Source organism: Eucalyptus grandis, chromosome 7, assembly GCF_016545825.1.
Source record: "Eucalyptus grandis isolate ANBG69807.140 chromosome 7, ASM1654582v1, whole genome shotgun sequence".
Classification (NCBI taxonomy): domain Eukaryota; kingdom Viridiplantae; phylum Streptophyta; class Magnoliopsida; order Myrtales; family Myrtaceae; genus Eucalyptus; species Eucalyptus grandis.
In genome coordinates, this window is record NC_052618.1 from 31,584,121 (window position 1) to 31,599,747 (window position 15,627).

At 41.9% G+C, this 15,627-nt stretch overlaps 1 protein-coding gene across 5 annotated transcripts; it reads right to left on the reverse strand.

The window, feature by feature from the left end:
• Window positions 1-6,469: 6,469 nt before the first annotated feature.
• LOC104452657 lies at window positions 6,470-11,242 on the reverse strand. 5 transcript variants are annotated; one of them, XM_010067120.3, is made up of 11 exons: window positions 10,940-11,242; window positions 10,450-10,552; window positions 9,825-9,950; window positions 9,576-9,692; window positions 9,049-9,489; window positions 8,422-8,831; window positions 8,016-8,115; window positions 7,844-7,903; window positions 7,675-7,761; window positions 7,430-7,558; window positions 6,470-7,071 (listed from the first exon to the last, which is right to left on the reverse strand). In XM_010067120.3, the coding sequence occupies exons 3-11, from the start codon at window positions 9,903-9,905 to the stop codon at window positions 6,778-6,780; spliced, it is 1,719 nt and encodes a 572-aa protein (XP_010065422.2). In that variant the 5' UTR covers window positions 9,906-9,950; window positions 10,450-10,552; window positions 10,940-11,242; the 3' UTR covers window positions 6,470-6,777. The 5 variants fall into 5 exon arrangements, with proteins under 5 accessions (XP_010065422.2, XP_010065421.2, XP_039172508.1 ...); XM_010067119.3 differs by lacking the exon at window positions 10,940-11,242 and adding an exon at window positions 10,760-10,922; XM_039316574.1 differs by lacking the exon at window positions 10,940-11,242 and adding an exon at window positions 10,760-10,922 and having other exon boundaries at window positions 9,825-10,087.
• Window positions 11,243-15,627: the final 4,385 nt, after the last annotated feature.

Below are 15,627 nucleotides of genomic sequence, written 5' to 3' on the forward strand. Positions count from 1 at the left end.
GAAGGAGTTGCTGGACTAAAAGAGGAAATATAAAAATAAAATAAAGAAGGAAAGTTCTTTGCTGCAGAGCCTGAGGATTCCGAATTGAAGGAAATCAATTCATGAGTCTTGGCGTGAAGGAGTCCACGCATGAAAGAAAAGGAAACGAAGGTGGGCCCATGGTCAAAGTTTTGACCTCATGGGCACACGTATAAAAGAGCTGCCGAAGCCCTTTTACGAAAAAGAAAAGTCGTAGAGGGGAGCCGCGAAAAAGGGTTTCTTCTTTTCGGTGAGTTGCTGCCACACGAAGCCACACACGATCGTTGAGCGAAGCCGCATATTGAAGCGCCGTTATTCTAGCGAGTGCTTGGCGAGTTTTTCGTTCATGCAATTACATCCAAGAAGTTTAATGTTTGTAGTTGATTAAATCTTGAGGTAAGATTTGCGTGTAATTCCTTCGTGAGATTGAGAGATTATTTTCGAGGAATTTCGAGGCTAAACACTGAGTGCATTATTGGGTGTAATTGGGGCTTGGGAAACACCGAGAGAGTGTTTGAGTGACTTGAGTGTGTAATCTCCTTGTATCGCTCGATCTATAGTGAAATTCGCTGCTGCTTTCCCCGTGGATGTAGGTCTTTACGACTGAATCACGTAAATCCGGTATCTAATTTATTTTCTTCTTCCGTCTATATTTTGTTCGATCGCTCGCCCTATCTCAACAAGTGGTATCAGAGCTAGGTTTGGCTAAGTTGAAGCGAATCGATGGCGACAGAAGACTTAAAAGTGAGAATCGACAGATTTGATGGGAAGGATTTTAGTTTCTGGAAGATGCAGATTGAAGATTATCTTTACCAGATGAATCTGCACTTGCCTTTATTTGGAGAGAAACCAGAGATGATGAAGCAAGCTGATTGGGATTTGCTGGATAGACGAGCTATGGGTGTTATTCGGCTAATGTTGGCTCGTAACGTCGCGTTTAACATCCTGAAGGAGAAGACCACTGCTGATTTGATGCAAGCCCTGTCGGATATATATGAAAAACCCTCTGCGATCAACAAGGTCTATCTGATGCGACGTCTATTTAACTTGAAGATGAAAGAAGGTGCGTCAGTTGCAGATCATATCAATGAATTCAATATGATTGTTAGTCAATTGAGTTCAGTTGAGATTGATTTTGAAGATGAGGTACGTGCTTTGATTCTATTATCCTCATTGCCTGATAGTTGGAATACTACCGATACTGCTGTTAGTAATTCCTCTAGGTCAACAAGTTTGACGTTTGATGAGGTTCGAGATTTGATTTTGAGCAAGGACATTCGTAGAAGAGAATCTGGTGAATCTGCATCTACTGCTCTAGTAGGTGAAAATAGAGGAAGATCTGTAACACGTGTGGGTAATGGTATTACTAATATGAACAGACGTAGTCAATCTATGATTGCTAATGTTGTCTGTTGGAGCTGTGGCAAGAGGGGACATCTTAGAAGGAATTGCCTTAAGCTAAAGAATGAGAAAGGTAAGGGAATTATAGTTGATTCTGCAGATAATGTTGCAGCTGTAGCAGATAATGCCGATTATGTCTTGTCTGTCACTAATGATTCATCGCTTGATGGATGGGTTATGGATTCTGGTTGTTTTTTTCATGTCACACCAAATAGAAACTGGTTTATCACTTATCAGTGCACGGGTAGTGGTAAAGTCCAGTTAGGGAACAACGCTGAGTGCGATGTTGTGGGTGTTGGTGATGTTAAAATCAGAATGCATGATGGTATCGTGAGGACATTGACTAGAGTGAGGCATGTTCTAGAATTGAAAAAGAACTTAATTTCCTTGGGTGTCCTAGATTCAGTTGGTTGCAGGTATTCTTCAAAATGTGGAGTTCTGAAGTGTTGACACCTAAATTTTACTATTTTACTTAAAATTTAATCGCATACAAAACTAGGAATTAGTTGCTAAAAAAATAAAAAAAAAATTGTCATAAAAAAATGATTAAGGGGTTGAGTTGGGCCTGATCTGGCCTAGGCCCGGCCTAGCTTCCTTTCCCCTCCAGCCCACGCCTGGCTATCTTCCTCCTTCGCAAGCAGACCTGCAAAACATAAGGGAAAGAGGGGCATGAGGACAAAAACACAGAAGAGGATCGGGAACAAAAAAGGCAGCAGCAGGGCAGAAAGAAGAAAAGAAAAGACAGAACAGGGAGGAGAACAGAGAGAGAAGGAGATTGGCAGAGAGAGAGAGTCGAAGAAGACTCGCCGTCGTCGTCCCTACCGTTCGTCGCCGTCCACCCCGGAACCCAGATCCGAAGAAACGGAGGGGAGGAGGGCAGCGGCGGCGCTGCTCGACGCCATCCTCGCCGCTGCCCGCGTCACCGCCTCAACCCGACGCCGTGCGAGCCCCCCTCACCGCAGCTGTGCCATCGCTTGCCCGTCACCGTCTCAACCCGATGCCGTCCGAGCTGCCTCGCCGCCTCAACCTGCTGCTAGGAGCCGCGACGCTGCCGCAACCGCCGTCTCCGCCAGTCGCCGTTACTCCCCTCAACCGCGAGCCCGTCTCGTCTGCGACCTCTGCTGGACACCGCGTCGCCGTTCCGCCAGTCGCAACCCGCTTCTGTTCCGCCTCGCCTTCAACTTGCAGATCCGCGAGCACCGCGCCACCCACCTCGCGCCTCCGCCGGCACCGCTGCTCCAAGCCCCTTCACCCATGTCGCTTCCTCGAGTCGTGCCTCCATCCGTAGCACTGGTCGCCGCGCGTTTCCCCGGAACCTAGATCTGAAGAAGCAGGAGAGGGAGAGAGAACCAGAGAGGAAAAAGGTGGGGTCTCCGACGTCGCTCGAGCCTCCTCGCGCCACCGCCACTCCACCCGAGTCGGCCACCGTCCCGCCAGCCGTTGGGGTTCCTCCTCGCCCACAAGCTCGCGTCACCACTTCACCTGCGAGCTCGCGTCGCCGTCCCTGCCGCTGCTGCCTCGCTGCTCCGTCCTCCTGCCCGACGCCGCCCAAGCCGATGCCGCCGCCGCCGCCCGCCACATTGCCTCCGCCACCTGCCGCGCCGCCGCTGCCGTCAAGTCCGTTGCCGCTGATGTCAGCGCCGCCAGCAAACCCTAAAGAGGAGGTACATACTGGGTCAAAGAAATGGGTAGGGTTTTAGGTGAATCGGGCCGGGTTTGGGCTGTTTTTGCTTGTGGGTTTTTGGGCTTGGGCCGTTTTAGTATAGGCTTGTGGGCTTGCTTTCTTTTAAAAAGAGAGGAGGGGGACCTCTTGGGTTGGGCCCGCGATTCGGGCCCACCTGCTCCTAATCAGACCGAACCCGAGTCCGGTCAGAGACCGGACCCGATTCGCGCCGACCGGGCCGAACCTAGGTTGGGTTGGACCGGACCGGTTCGGTCTGGCTAAAGAAATATATATATATATATATATTTATAAAAAAAAAAAACAATTTCGAAAATCCAAAAATATTTTAAAAATTAAAAAAAAAAATTAAAAATTTCGAAAATCCAAAAATGATGGGGTTTGATTAGGACTTGCCATGTATTGCCATTTTAGTGTAATTAGACCTTTATGTGCTCGTATATTAATTATGTTGCATGTTTAATTTATATATCTAATTATGTTTGATGTCATGTGTTTGATTTTATGGCAATTAGGATCTTGGTAATTGTGATTATTACTTTAATGATTGCGCACATGCATGATCACCTCACATGTTAGTGGATAAGTATAAAATCAATTCAAACTGCTTGCCAAAAATCATTTTGTTAAAATGAACAAGATTAGGTACCGAAAGGGCACTAATTAGTTAATTAGTGTAATCAAGTCCCCGAACTTAGATTCTCTGGTTGCGTAGGAAGTGAGGTATACTCCCATGCCTCGCTTGGTTTCTAGCCGACCCCAATAGGCTAGTGGCGACTCCTTTTGTGCAAAATTTCTTAAGAATATCCCAACGTCACGCGGGGTATGGGCTTGGGAGGGCCCGCGTCTAATCAAGGGGCCTTAGGCCCGTCCTTTGGGCAATACCCCTAAACCCGTTTCCTCCCCCGGAGGGTAGGTCGTGACATGAAAGTTGTTTGAGGTGCCCTAGTGATAATGAAAGGAATCAAGTATGATGGCCTGTATAAACTTCAAGGTGAGACAATGACAAGTTTCACCCCGGAGACGTCGGATGCATCTATTCGAGAGTCTTTTGACTGCTCGAGGAAGACCTGGGTGTTTGTGCCAAGGCACGAGTTTGATGCTGGTGTTAGGATCTTGCAGTCAAGAGTTTTGATCAAGAGGGAGACTGGTAAGTCGATCAAGCATGTACGGACTGACAATAGCATGGAGTTCTGCTTGGAGCTGGCAAATAAATTATGCATGAAAGAAGGCATAGTGAAACACCGCACTAGTGCCAATAAATCACAACAATTTGCAAAATTGACGAGCAGAACATTACTAGAGATGGCCCGAAAAATTATCTCTAGTGCTGGTATGGCTAGGAGATTCCTGGTTGATGTGCTAAGTACGGTAAGCTATCTGGTGAATAGATCCCCATCAACTGCTATTGAATGGCAGACTCCTGAAGAAGTGTTGTTAGGTAACGTTGCTGGTTATTATATTATTATAATGTTTGGTTGCCCATGTTATTTTTGAGTGAGTGATGGTAAGCTCGATTGGAGGGCAATGTGCATATTCCATGGCTATGCACAAGGTGAGCGGGGCAATCAGTTGTGGTGCCCAGATATAAATTCACCTGTTAACAGCAGAGAAGTTACCCTTGATGAGTCTTAAGTACTTCTGGCTAGGAGTGTTTGTGGCAGTGTTAATATGGATCTGGACGGTGTTCAGCTTGAGGTGGAGTTGCAACCAGAAACTCCTAAGGTAGTGAGTACATGTACTACCAAAGTAATTGACACGGTGCTTATAGCGAGGTAGAGCCTATAGAGCCAATGGTTGCTGTAACTGCTGAAATTAACAAGGTACGTTTTCGATCTCCTGATAGATATGGATGCAACAATGGTTTTGCTTTATCTGCGATTGAGGAGGTTGCGTCAGAAAATCCTTGCGGAGCAGTTAAAGATGCATGTGGAGTTGTGATGAGGTCCTCGATTATGGCGAAGTTCAAGCGAGGCTTGAACTTGGATAATATCTGTGGCGGTTGAGCCCATTGGGGACTATGGGAAAGTAGCAGCAGAATTTAAATTTTTTGCGAAGCGATTGTGACTTAGCTCAAACGTCGAGCCAATGTGGAGATTATTAAATATGACTCGAGTTTGAGCATTTGCTAAAATGCGAAATTTGGTGGACTCGCAAAGGAGTTGCTGGACTAAAAGAGGAAATATAAAAATAAAATAAAGAAGGAAAGTTCTTTGCTGCATAGCCCGAGGATTCCGAATTGAAGGAAATCAATTCATGAGTCTTGGCGTGAAGGAGTCCACGCGTGAAAGAAAAGGAAACGAAGGTGGGCCCATGGTCAAAGTTTTGACCTCATGGGCACACGTATAAATGAGCTGCCGAAGCCCTTTTACGAAAAAGAAAAGTCGTAGAGGGGAGCCGCGAAAGAGGGTTTCTTCTTTTCGGTGAGTTGCTGCCGCACGAAGCCACACACGATCGTTGAGCGAAGCCGCATATTGAAGCGCCGTTATTCTAGCGAGTGCTTGGCAAGTTTTTCATTCGTGCAATTACATCCAAGAAGTTTAGTGTTTGTAGTCGATTAAATCTCGAGGTAAGATTTGCATGTAATTCCTTCGTGAGATTGAGAGATTATTTTCGAGGAATTTTGGGATTAAACACTGGGTGCATTATTGGGTTTAATTGGGGCTTGGGAAACACCGAAAGAGTGTTTGAGTGACTTGAGTGTGTAATCTCCTCGCTTGATCATAGTGAAATTCGGCCGCCGCTTTCCCAAAGTGACATAGGTCTTTTACGACGAACCACGTAAATCCGGTGTTTGATTTATTTTCTTCTTCCGTCTATATCTTGTTCGATCGCTCGCCCTATCGCAACATGTGTCTTACGAACATCTCCAAATCAGGTCATCTAGATCCTCAGGGAACCTTGAGACAGTTTACTGAGTTCCTATAGTAGCGAGTTTAAATGACCTTTTACTTTTGCAACCTTCAAAGTCGTGTCGATGCAAGTGATGTAAAAGAAGTGCCTTATTTGATTTTCTTAAGTTACCATTGCATATTTTGGCATTTCCCATGGCAAAATTGCACAAGGCTTACTGAAACAATTACACAATTATCTATAATTCACCTTGTCTTCCATACGATTCCCATGGATAAGGTTTGCTGAAAGAACAAGGACGAAAGTCAGCATCATTTTTATTGCGTTATTCGACCTGACTGAACCAGTTCATCGATCTCATTCAGCTGCAGCTAATTTATAAGAATTTCTCTTTCGTTTGGACCGACACAATCATCATCAACTAAGTTCAAGCTACCTGATCTACAATACACGCAATTGTGCAGTTTCCTAAGGCTCGGAATTAAGATCGAGAAAAGAAATTGCAGAATGAACACGTGTTAATAAGTGATGATAGAAGAGTCTCTCATAGATCGATGCACACTATTCAAGAGTTTGTGCGGTACAAACAGTCTAACATTCCAAGCTAACACATCTTTGAGGTCACTGACTGACTTTTACATGGAAATTGGAAACACGGCCCACTTGATGATAATTGGAATGACAGCTGAATCACAACAGCTATATTTTCTTGAACTTTAGAACTGGCTTTTATAAAACAATGAAGAAGGAAACGCTTAAGCTGTGATTCATCTGTCATTCGAAGCAATGACCCCGTTACTTAGCATAAGAAGTCTTCAGATTTGCTATGCTAACTCGCTAGAGAAAAGATACTGAAAGTCAAAGTTTTGAGGTGTCCATTCAAAGCTCTTCCAAGACCGTTTGCGAAACTGTCGGAAGCTATTTACGCGAAAATCTGGCAAGCAATGGTTGAGGATCATCAGCAGGTCAGCTGCACTCAAACCCGTGCTCTTGGCGTAAGCATCGACAAGTTTTGGTAGGATGATCCTTTTCTTGCACAATCTGAAGTTTGACCGGAGGTACTCTTCCTTCGCAACTTTCAGCTCCTGAAACACTCTGTCAGGCCTGAACACGCGAACCTGGAGAGGACGTTAAAGTAATCCAGAATCAACATGGTGAAGAGAAACGTTAAATTGCTTAACCAAGTTGTGCATACGAGTTTAAGAAAGAAAATCGATTTGTAAAAGTTTATGCACCAGCTCCATATTGGGTGGATCATGGAAGAAATCGGATCAAGTAATATTTTTCAGTAAAAGGATAGAAACTGGAACATAGAGTCGCGTCTAATTGGTTTCTGACTCGTGGGAATAAGCTTAAATCTGTGAGTGATAACCAATTCAAAACCTTACACAGTTGTTGACATCTGTGTCAACGCAGAGGCTATCAAGATCTATAATTGTTAAAATTTGAAATAAAAGGGTAAAGGCAGGACGTTACTGCAGGATCGGATCGGCTTCCCAAACAGAGCGCAAAATGTAAGAGTGGTTCAGGATGGTCAATCTCATATCCTTTCAGCAGACTATCAACTTTAAATTTCTGCTTGGATGGCAATAGTAACCGCAGCCACTACAGGCAACAAAGGCTTTAAGTCAAAACCATATGAAATGAAGCTACTTTGCTATTTAGCTGAAGCAAAGAATGCAAACAATTAGCAGACTCCATAGCAGTTCTGAATGACCAACCTTTCCTGGAAAAAGCAACCTGCATTGCAAAATACTATTTTGAATTGTGTCTACACTTATGGTGTGCCCTCCAATATTATATGCAGCCTGCATAACGCAAAAGTTAGGAAACGAAATTGATAATCCTTCTGCATATTCATTTAATGCTGTCAGCTTGGAAGTTGGAAACCTTTAGTAGCAGAGACATCTTCTTCAGTTTGTTTTGCGGAATGCCATGAGCCAAAAATGCCTGTAGGACAGAGCAAGAGACATTAGTATTGCGTTTTATGTTCTGGGATGAGTATGGATGAAATGATAGCAAGAATTATAATGCTCAAAAAGAGTGAGGAAGAGAACTTCACATGCATCACTAGGGCATTGTGCACATTAATCCAAAAGGCGAGCTTCTCCTCATGTTTCAGCTTACTGGGATCGACTCGTCGCAATTGATGCACAATTGACCTGAAATCGAGCTTACAATTTGGTAAGATTCTTTGTATGTACAGAAACTGCAGTAATGCAATGTCCATGAATGCGTCTTCTGTTTCTGATATATTAGTGACAAGCCCAAAAAGGTTTGAAAGTCTATGCCCACGTGTAACTTGAATGGCTTAATCCAGAAGGGTATCTTTACATAAACAGATGAATAGCTCGCGTCGGACTGCTTAAAATTGAAATGAATCAACAAATAGGCTACCAATCAAAAGCTGAAATTTTTTTTCACCAAGACACGTAACATCAAAATCAAGGTTATCAAGAACATGCCACCTGTACTTCCGCAGCATGTACTCGATGCTTTTCATCCTTTCGGCTTCACTGGAGATTGATTGCACTTTGAGCATAGTACTGTAAGGTCCGCTGAATTCTCTTGAGCCTTCCACGTGAAAAGGGTTACCAAAATGGGAATTGAAGGAGGAGTATCTGCAGTGTTGTGAGCTCTGCATGTCACCAAGGTCTCCCAAAGGATACTGGTCCACTATGTATGAAGATGGTGAATTTGGAGAGGACAGGTAATGATAGTTTGTCAATGGTGGCTCGGCCAGCTCACAGTATATTGCTGAGATGGACTTGACCATCTCGACAGATAGCCAGTTTGGCGTCTCGAGGACATGATCGGTTATGTTAGCCCCAAGACAGTCTGCCAAACTAATTGCTTTTGAAGTCGTACATGGCACTCGCTAAACAAGCAAAGAAGAAAAAACAGAACATTCACTTGATTAGAACATCTTATGCTAGTTTCACGAATGATACAGCTTGTGTCTGTAAACCAGTATAATCAACAATCCGACATTGTACAAGGATAATTCCGAGTTTTCTCTGTACTCAAAGAAAAAAATTAAAGCACATTAAATGCAAGTTGACTTAAATGATAGATGAAGGAAATTAGAAACTTACCTCCAACATGGACAAAGGGAGTGAGTGGTATGAATCTACAGCTCTAGCTAATGAATTCTCTAGATGTGAAGCTCTGTTTGGATGAGATGAGCGCTGAGATAAAGAGGACTGGCTACGGTGAATACCGACGCCGGATAGATTTTTTGGGGCCCAAATATCTTCTTCTTCTTTCAAAGGACTCCTGATGGACTGTCGAGGCAAACTAAGAGTACGCCGACTTAAATCAGAGAAGAAATGCTCTCTCTCCAATGTACTATTGTGTCCGTGATTTGGCGGACTCACTTTCCCATGAGCGATGGGGGTGGACTTGAGCTCATTCTCAGTGGGTAAATGTGAAGGGTGTTCATTGAACTTGTTACGGTACAAGGTGAGAAGGTACTTTTCCAGGTACGCGACTTCTAATTCTAACACTGCTGTTTCTACAATCAGCTGTTCTGCATCCTGAAATGAAGTCAAGTTAGTAAAAGATAGTACAGTACAGAAGGCCGCCCGCTCTTCAGAATATTATGACGGATTAAAATGGTTACCTTGGGGATCGTCTTTTGAGATTTACCATGGAAGAAGTAAGGCCTACAACTTAATGCTTTCTCTAATGCATTTCGCATCACAAATTGGTCCTGAAGTTGTTCTTGAAGATGCAGAATCTGCAGCATAATCGTTGAGCCACAGCGGTTTTGTTACATGGTCATTCTGAAGTGAGAAGACAACAGACTTCCAAAATAGACTAACTGATCAAGCAAAGGTGACGCATTCGATAGCATAACTGAGAAAGTTACCTCTTTCTTCAATGATGTTTCGATCTCATGTTGCGAGTCCTTTTTTCCCACGGTTTCAACAGAGCCCCTGAGCTGTCCCATTTTGTTCTGCCTTACCAAATCCGGTAACTGGCCGACTAATTAATGCTGAAATGTAAATTTCAATGTCAAGCTTTCGACATCAGAGAGCTCTCCAACAGAGTTATGGAATAGATGAAGGAAGATGAAAAGAGCTGAGTAGATAGTGTTTGGCATTTATTGCTGGACAGCCAAAAAGATGTGTTCTGTGCCAATATCAGCATAGGCGATTAGCGATTGTGGTAATGCTTAGTACAAACACAACTGGGAAGGCTTTGGTCTTTTCTTCTTACTCCCACTTGGGACTAACCGATTTGAAGCCATAGATACAAAGAAAATCACCATTTTAGTGCTGTCACATTAACATAACCAGCAGTAGAAATTTTGGCCCCAAATTTCACAGAATCGGCTTATCTTTGAGGCAAATAAAAGAAAGCCTCTCGGCTGAGCCTTATCTGTTAGTACCACTTGAGAGAGCTGACTATGCAAATGAGAAAAGAGAAGTTCACCCAAAAAAAACCATGAACGCATCAAACAGCAGAAACTAGAATTGAAGGAACAAGAGTACCTTTTTGCTCTGCTTTTCCTCTTCAAACTGTGATGTCCTTGAACCTTATATTTTTTCCAAACTCAACCCCGCCACTTCTTCAATCCCATGCACAACACTTGAGCTAAAAAGACAAAAGAAGAAAAGTTGGGTTCAGACTTGAGTCCAACAGTCGAAACTTTAACTGAACCAGCATTAATTGCAGCAAATACCACCATGAGAAACCGTCAAAGTCCCCAAACACAGAAAACAAAACGCCTAAGAAACATCCAAACCCAACATTAAATTCACACAGAATAATCTCTGCACACACGAGGAACGTAGAGCACACCACGACTCAGATTGAGAAAGACTGGTCACGCCAGCCGGTTTTTGTAAAAGCTGAATCAAATTGTGCCCATCTTCATCAGCCAAATTTTGCACCTTGGTTGAAGACAAACCTCAGGAGCGATATAAAAAAAGGGGTAAAGAAATGAATGGGACAGCATGCAATGTGTTAGTGCTCACTCACATCTGATCTGATCTTATAAAGTGATTGAAAAGGAGGAGGCAATATTCTTTGACTAGTCCCTTGTCTTAGAAAGTAATGCCACCTTTGAAAGTATTGAGGCTTTTGCAACTGAAGGTCTTTTTTTGCATGCATTAAAAGAAGCAAAACCAGCTCGTGGCTTTAGATACAGAAAAAGACACTTGCAGAGTTGAGCACTAATTATTTGAAAGTACAAACGCCCAAAATTGAAAGGAACAAATCGACAAGAGGCATTGGGGGATATATATTCAGAGTCTTTGGAAGTAAGGCAGGCCCTTATCACACTTCTCTAGGACAGTTTGACTTACACAGTTTCCCCACGGAGGAGAAAAGAGGAAAAAAAGTAGAGGATATGTGACACCCCAAGTCACTGGAAGAGATACCGTGGAATAACATACGTGTGACTCGTTTTTAACTGGGCACAATCTTGAATACTTTAAAAAAAAGATTCGGCTTAATGGAGCAAGATGCATTGTTTATATATGGTACGGAAGGAGGACTTTGCTTGTTAGACATGCACTTGATGACGGACTGGGCTCCAAGTCGATCCAATTAGAAAAGGGCGTAATCGTTGGAGTGGAATAGCTCGGACAAAATGGAGGACATTAGTCTTTATGAATGAAAGAAGCACAATTCTTACATATTTATGGGAATGGTAGCAAGTTAGGGCATTCTCTTTACCTAAAGGGGGTTCGGGATTCTTCAATTAGTCGATTAATCCCCACTTCATATGGCAGTCGAGTTGGATTGAATATTGTTTTATCATGATCTTAATAAATTTTAGACGATTTTTGAGTTTTGGATCAGGGATGGGCTTGTGATACCATTTACAAAACCCTACAATTTTTGGCCTAGCCTTAGATGTACTTTGGAGAACCGGAATATGACAAGTCGTTTATAAAGCTATTCCTACTCTTTTAAAAAGTTTAACATTTACTAATTTTGTTGACCCTAAAACAGAACATTATTATAATCGACCAACAAATCAACCACAACATCCACCAATCTAACCATCACTTTCATTTTAGGATTGTTAGGCCTTGCATATCTACCGCTGATTGACTTCAAATTTCTACAATTCTTATGTTTTGCACTATGTAAGCTTCCAAATTAGACAATGCACACGTTTTCAATAAATAGTTGTCGTGTTGAATTTGAGATCATTTATTATCTATAGAGTATGAGACAAATTTTTTTGTAAAACAATGTGGTTGCGGATTTCACACGAGTTACAAGTACCCGACCACTTCAGTGAACGAGGTTGATGATTTATGTCGAAAATTATGACGAATTTGGGGAATAATTAAAAAATACCATCTTAGTCACCTTCTCTCGATGCAGCGCAAGTGCATGTTAATGGTGACTTTTATTGATCTTACTCATCTGTCCATTTCGCCCCCACGGTGAGACTAAAAAAGTTAAATCAACTTTAATCATATCATCATTAGTAATGTCACTTCGCCTAGAAATTTGCATGAGCCAACGGATAGACAGAATCCCATCAAGAAATTAATCTTCATCTTTCTCGAACTTAGTAAAATGATTAAGCTTATTACACCAACTTTTCCCACTCCCAAAAATAACAGGCTAAAATCAGCAAAAGCTATTAAAATAGAGAAATTCCAACAGCAAGTGGGACCAAGTCGGTAGTGGCTTCACTCTTCTGTGATTAGAAATAATGATATTATTGATAATTGGGCATTAGAATATTGCATGGGGTTCGCTCATCTTACTTTTGATTAACCTGCCGAATTGCACGGCAAAATCACAGGCTACTTCTAAGCAGAAAGAGTTAGGGTTTGTGGGTCAAGAAAATAAAATACTAGTTAAGGGTGGATCATCAATTTTCCTAGTGAATATTCTAACTAGTCAAATAAACATTTTCAATTAAATGAAAAGGTGAATAATTACATTCGTAAATTCTGTAATTTCAAAACGAACATCGGTAACTTGCTTGAGGAAGGGTATTGACAAATTCCTCTGATTCCAACTTCTCGATCCATAACACCCAACCAACCACCCCCCAAAAAAAAAACCCAAAAAGAGAAAAATAGACAGTTTGGATTAATTTCCTTTGAAGTTGACCCTTTTGCAAGACTTCAACTATTTTAAAAAATTAATTTATTAGATGAAAGCATGATTTAATATTTAAATATTTAAATACTCCCTCTCACGTGCAAGCCGAACTTTGGTCTAGACAAAAGCATGGAAATATATAATTGAGAGGACAAATATGGATCTAAAAGATTTGAACTCAATACCTCTATTCCAAGTTGAGAATCATGATGAATAAACTATTACATATTTTTTATCATCACAATTCTCAACTCCGTGTAAATTTTGTGGACCCCTGTCAACTATCCTAAGTATAAACTGTTAGATAAATACGTGATTTAATATGTCACATTATATTACACTAATTTGTCGATGTGTATTAGTTGGTAGTATATCGATATTGATAATTAGCTATATTTGTTTATAGATTATGCCTATGTTTTTACATATAGAATACAAATTGGTTAATGTCAATCAAGGGTGGTATGTTATTAACATGCAATTGGCTCAATAATCTACTAGTTACCCAATCCAATGTTGGCAATTGATTTACTAAACTCTCCAACAACTATCATTTGGAATGTTACAAACTCACTCACTTATAGTACAACTGCTCTGAAAATATTATTTGTAACAACCTGATCTAATCCATGTGGATAATACCCATGAAAGGTAGTAATCATTACGCAATAGATTTCTAGTTATATATCAAGCAACAAGCCTCTCCCATCTTATTTGGGTTCTTTGTTTCAAAATTGCTTTGATTTTTCAAATTAGATGGGTGCAAATTACAACACACACAAATAGGCATATACATACATATATGGAGAGAGAGAGAGAGAGAGAGAGAGAATGATTCTTATATAAAGGTAGCATTGCATAAAGGTAAGCAACCTCAAAAGGGCTGAAAGTTAAAAAGGGCGAAAGTTGATAGATATTTGCGTGATAAGAACTCACTAGAATGGTGGGTATTTTCCTACCATTTGAAAAATTGGGATACAACCAATTTGGTCCTTCTGTCCGAGTCAAAAAAGAGTAACACTTCAGAAAAGTTCGTTGCCTTTTTAACTCGGGGATGGTGCTGGTTTGTAAGGAATTAAACGATAGTGAAAGTTAGGGCTCCAGCTTCAAGAACATTCACAATCTCTTAACGTCTATCAAAAAACGGTCAGATTATGGCATTACATTCGTACACATAGGTTCTTGTGAAAAATGCTTTGGTTTATACTCAAATATGAAAAGATCTTATGGGAATTGCATCCATAGTGCATATAAAGCAGCATTTAAAATCGAGCTACCATCTCCTCCACTCCCGATTTGAACAAATTTCCTCATCCCTCCTCATTATTATATTGCATTCATACCAAACAATAAACACCTTATGTTATCCACATAAACAAAAATCCTAGCAAAACATACCGCTCTCTCTGCCATTACTAAGCTGCCTCATCGGTGTCGTCGCCGCCACTTCGTCATAGCCCTTCAACCTCAATTGCCACAACCGTCGTCGATCTATTGTAGCCCTCGACCATCTCTCTCTCCCCACCACATAATAAAACCGTCCTCATCCACTAGTCCGCCATCACCTCACCACCTAGCCGTCACCATCCACCGATCGCGACATCAACCTCCACGATGCCGCTTAGGCAGAGAAAACTTCTCTCAACTACAGACAAATCATGGTAAATGCTCTCTAGACCAACGACGACCCTCGATCTTGATGAGGGCTTCCATTGATCGATGGCGGCCATACCATGCATGCACACAAACAGAGAGAGAAAGTGAGAGAGATGGGAGCCAAGTGCACAAAAATAGCTGAGAGATCGGAAAGAGATGAGATTAGGAGGAGGGACCGATGGGTGCACAGATATTGTGCGTGTGGGTGTGCATGTGTTACAGGATGAAAATAGCAACCGGATAATTTCAGGATCTAGTGTAGTACATATGTAATATGATGTGAAAGTATTACGATGTCATTTTTGCATGAAATGGTGCAATCAATAATTTTGTTTTAGAAGGTAACCGTTAGGAACATTTCTGTTCCGAAAGTTGTGATGCGCCAAAAAGGTTCTTCTTGGGACCTTACGGGGGATGCAACATCAGAACATTAGAAATTATTTTTAAAGAGTTACAACCCTTCAAAATTTACATCCATTCATTTTTTGGGTCTTTAAAAGGACCAAAGGAAGGCTAAGATAAAACTAATGAAAAAGTTGTGTATTTGGCAAGGCTTTAACCTCATCGTTGCTAGGGGAGGTCGTCCTTGCCCTGCCACCACTAGCGAGGGTTGAGCCTCACTCAGCCACTAGCGAGGCTGACCTTGCCATGGTTTGGCAAGGTTGAGCCTTGACAAGGGCGGGCAAGGCTCGCCCTTGCTAGTGGCCGGTGAGGCCAATCTTCGCCAGAGGCCAATGAGGTTGACCTCGTTGGCACTCACCTTTGACTAACTACTGAGGCCCGACAACCAACTAGAGGAAGAAAGGAAAGGAAAAAAAGAAAGGAAAGAAAAGATAAAAAGAAAAAAAAATATTTCACATTAATGTTGAACATATAAGGTAGGACGGCTAATGTTCACATCAGTGGTTTCCGGCCAAAATTGGTCAAATAAACTCAAT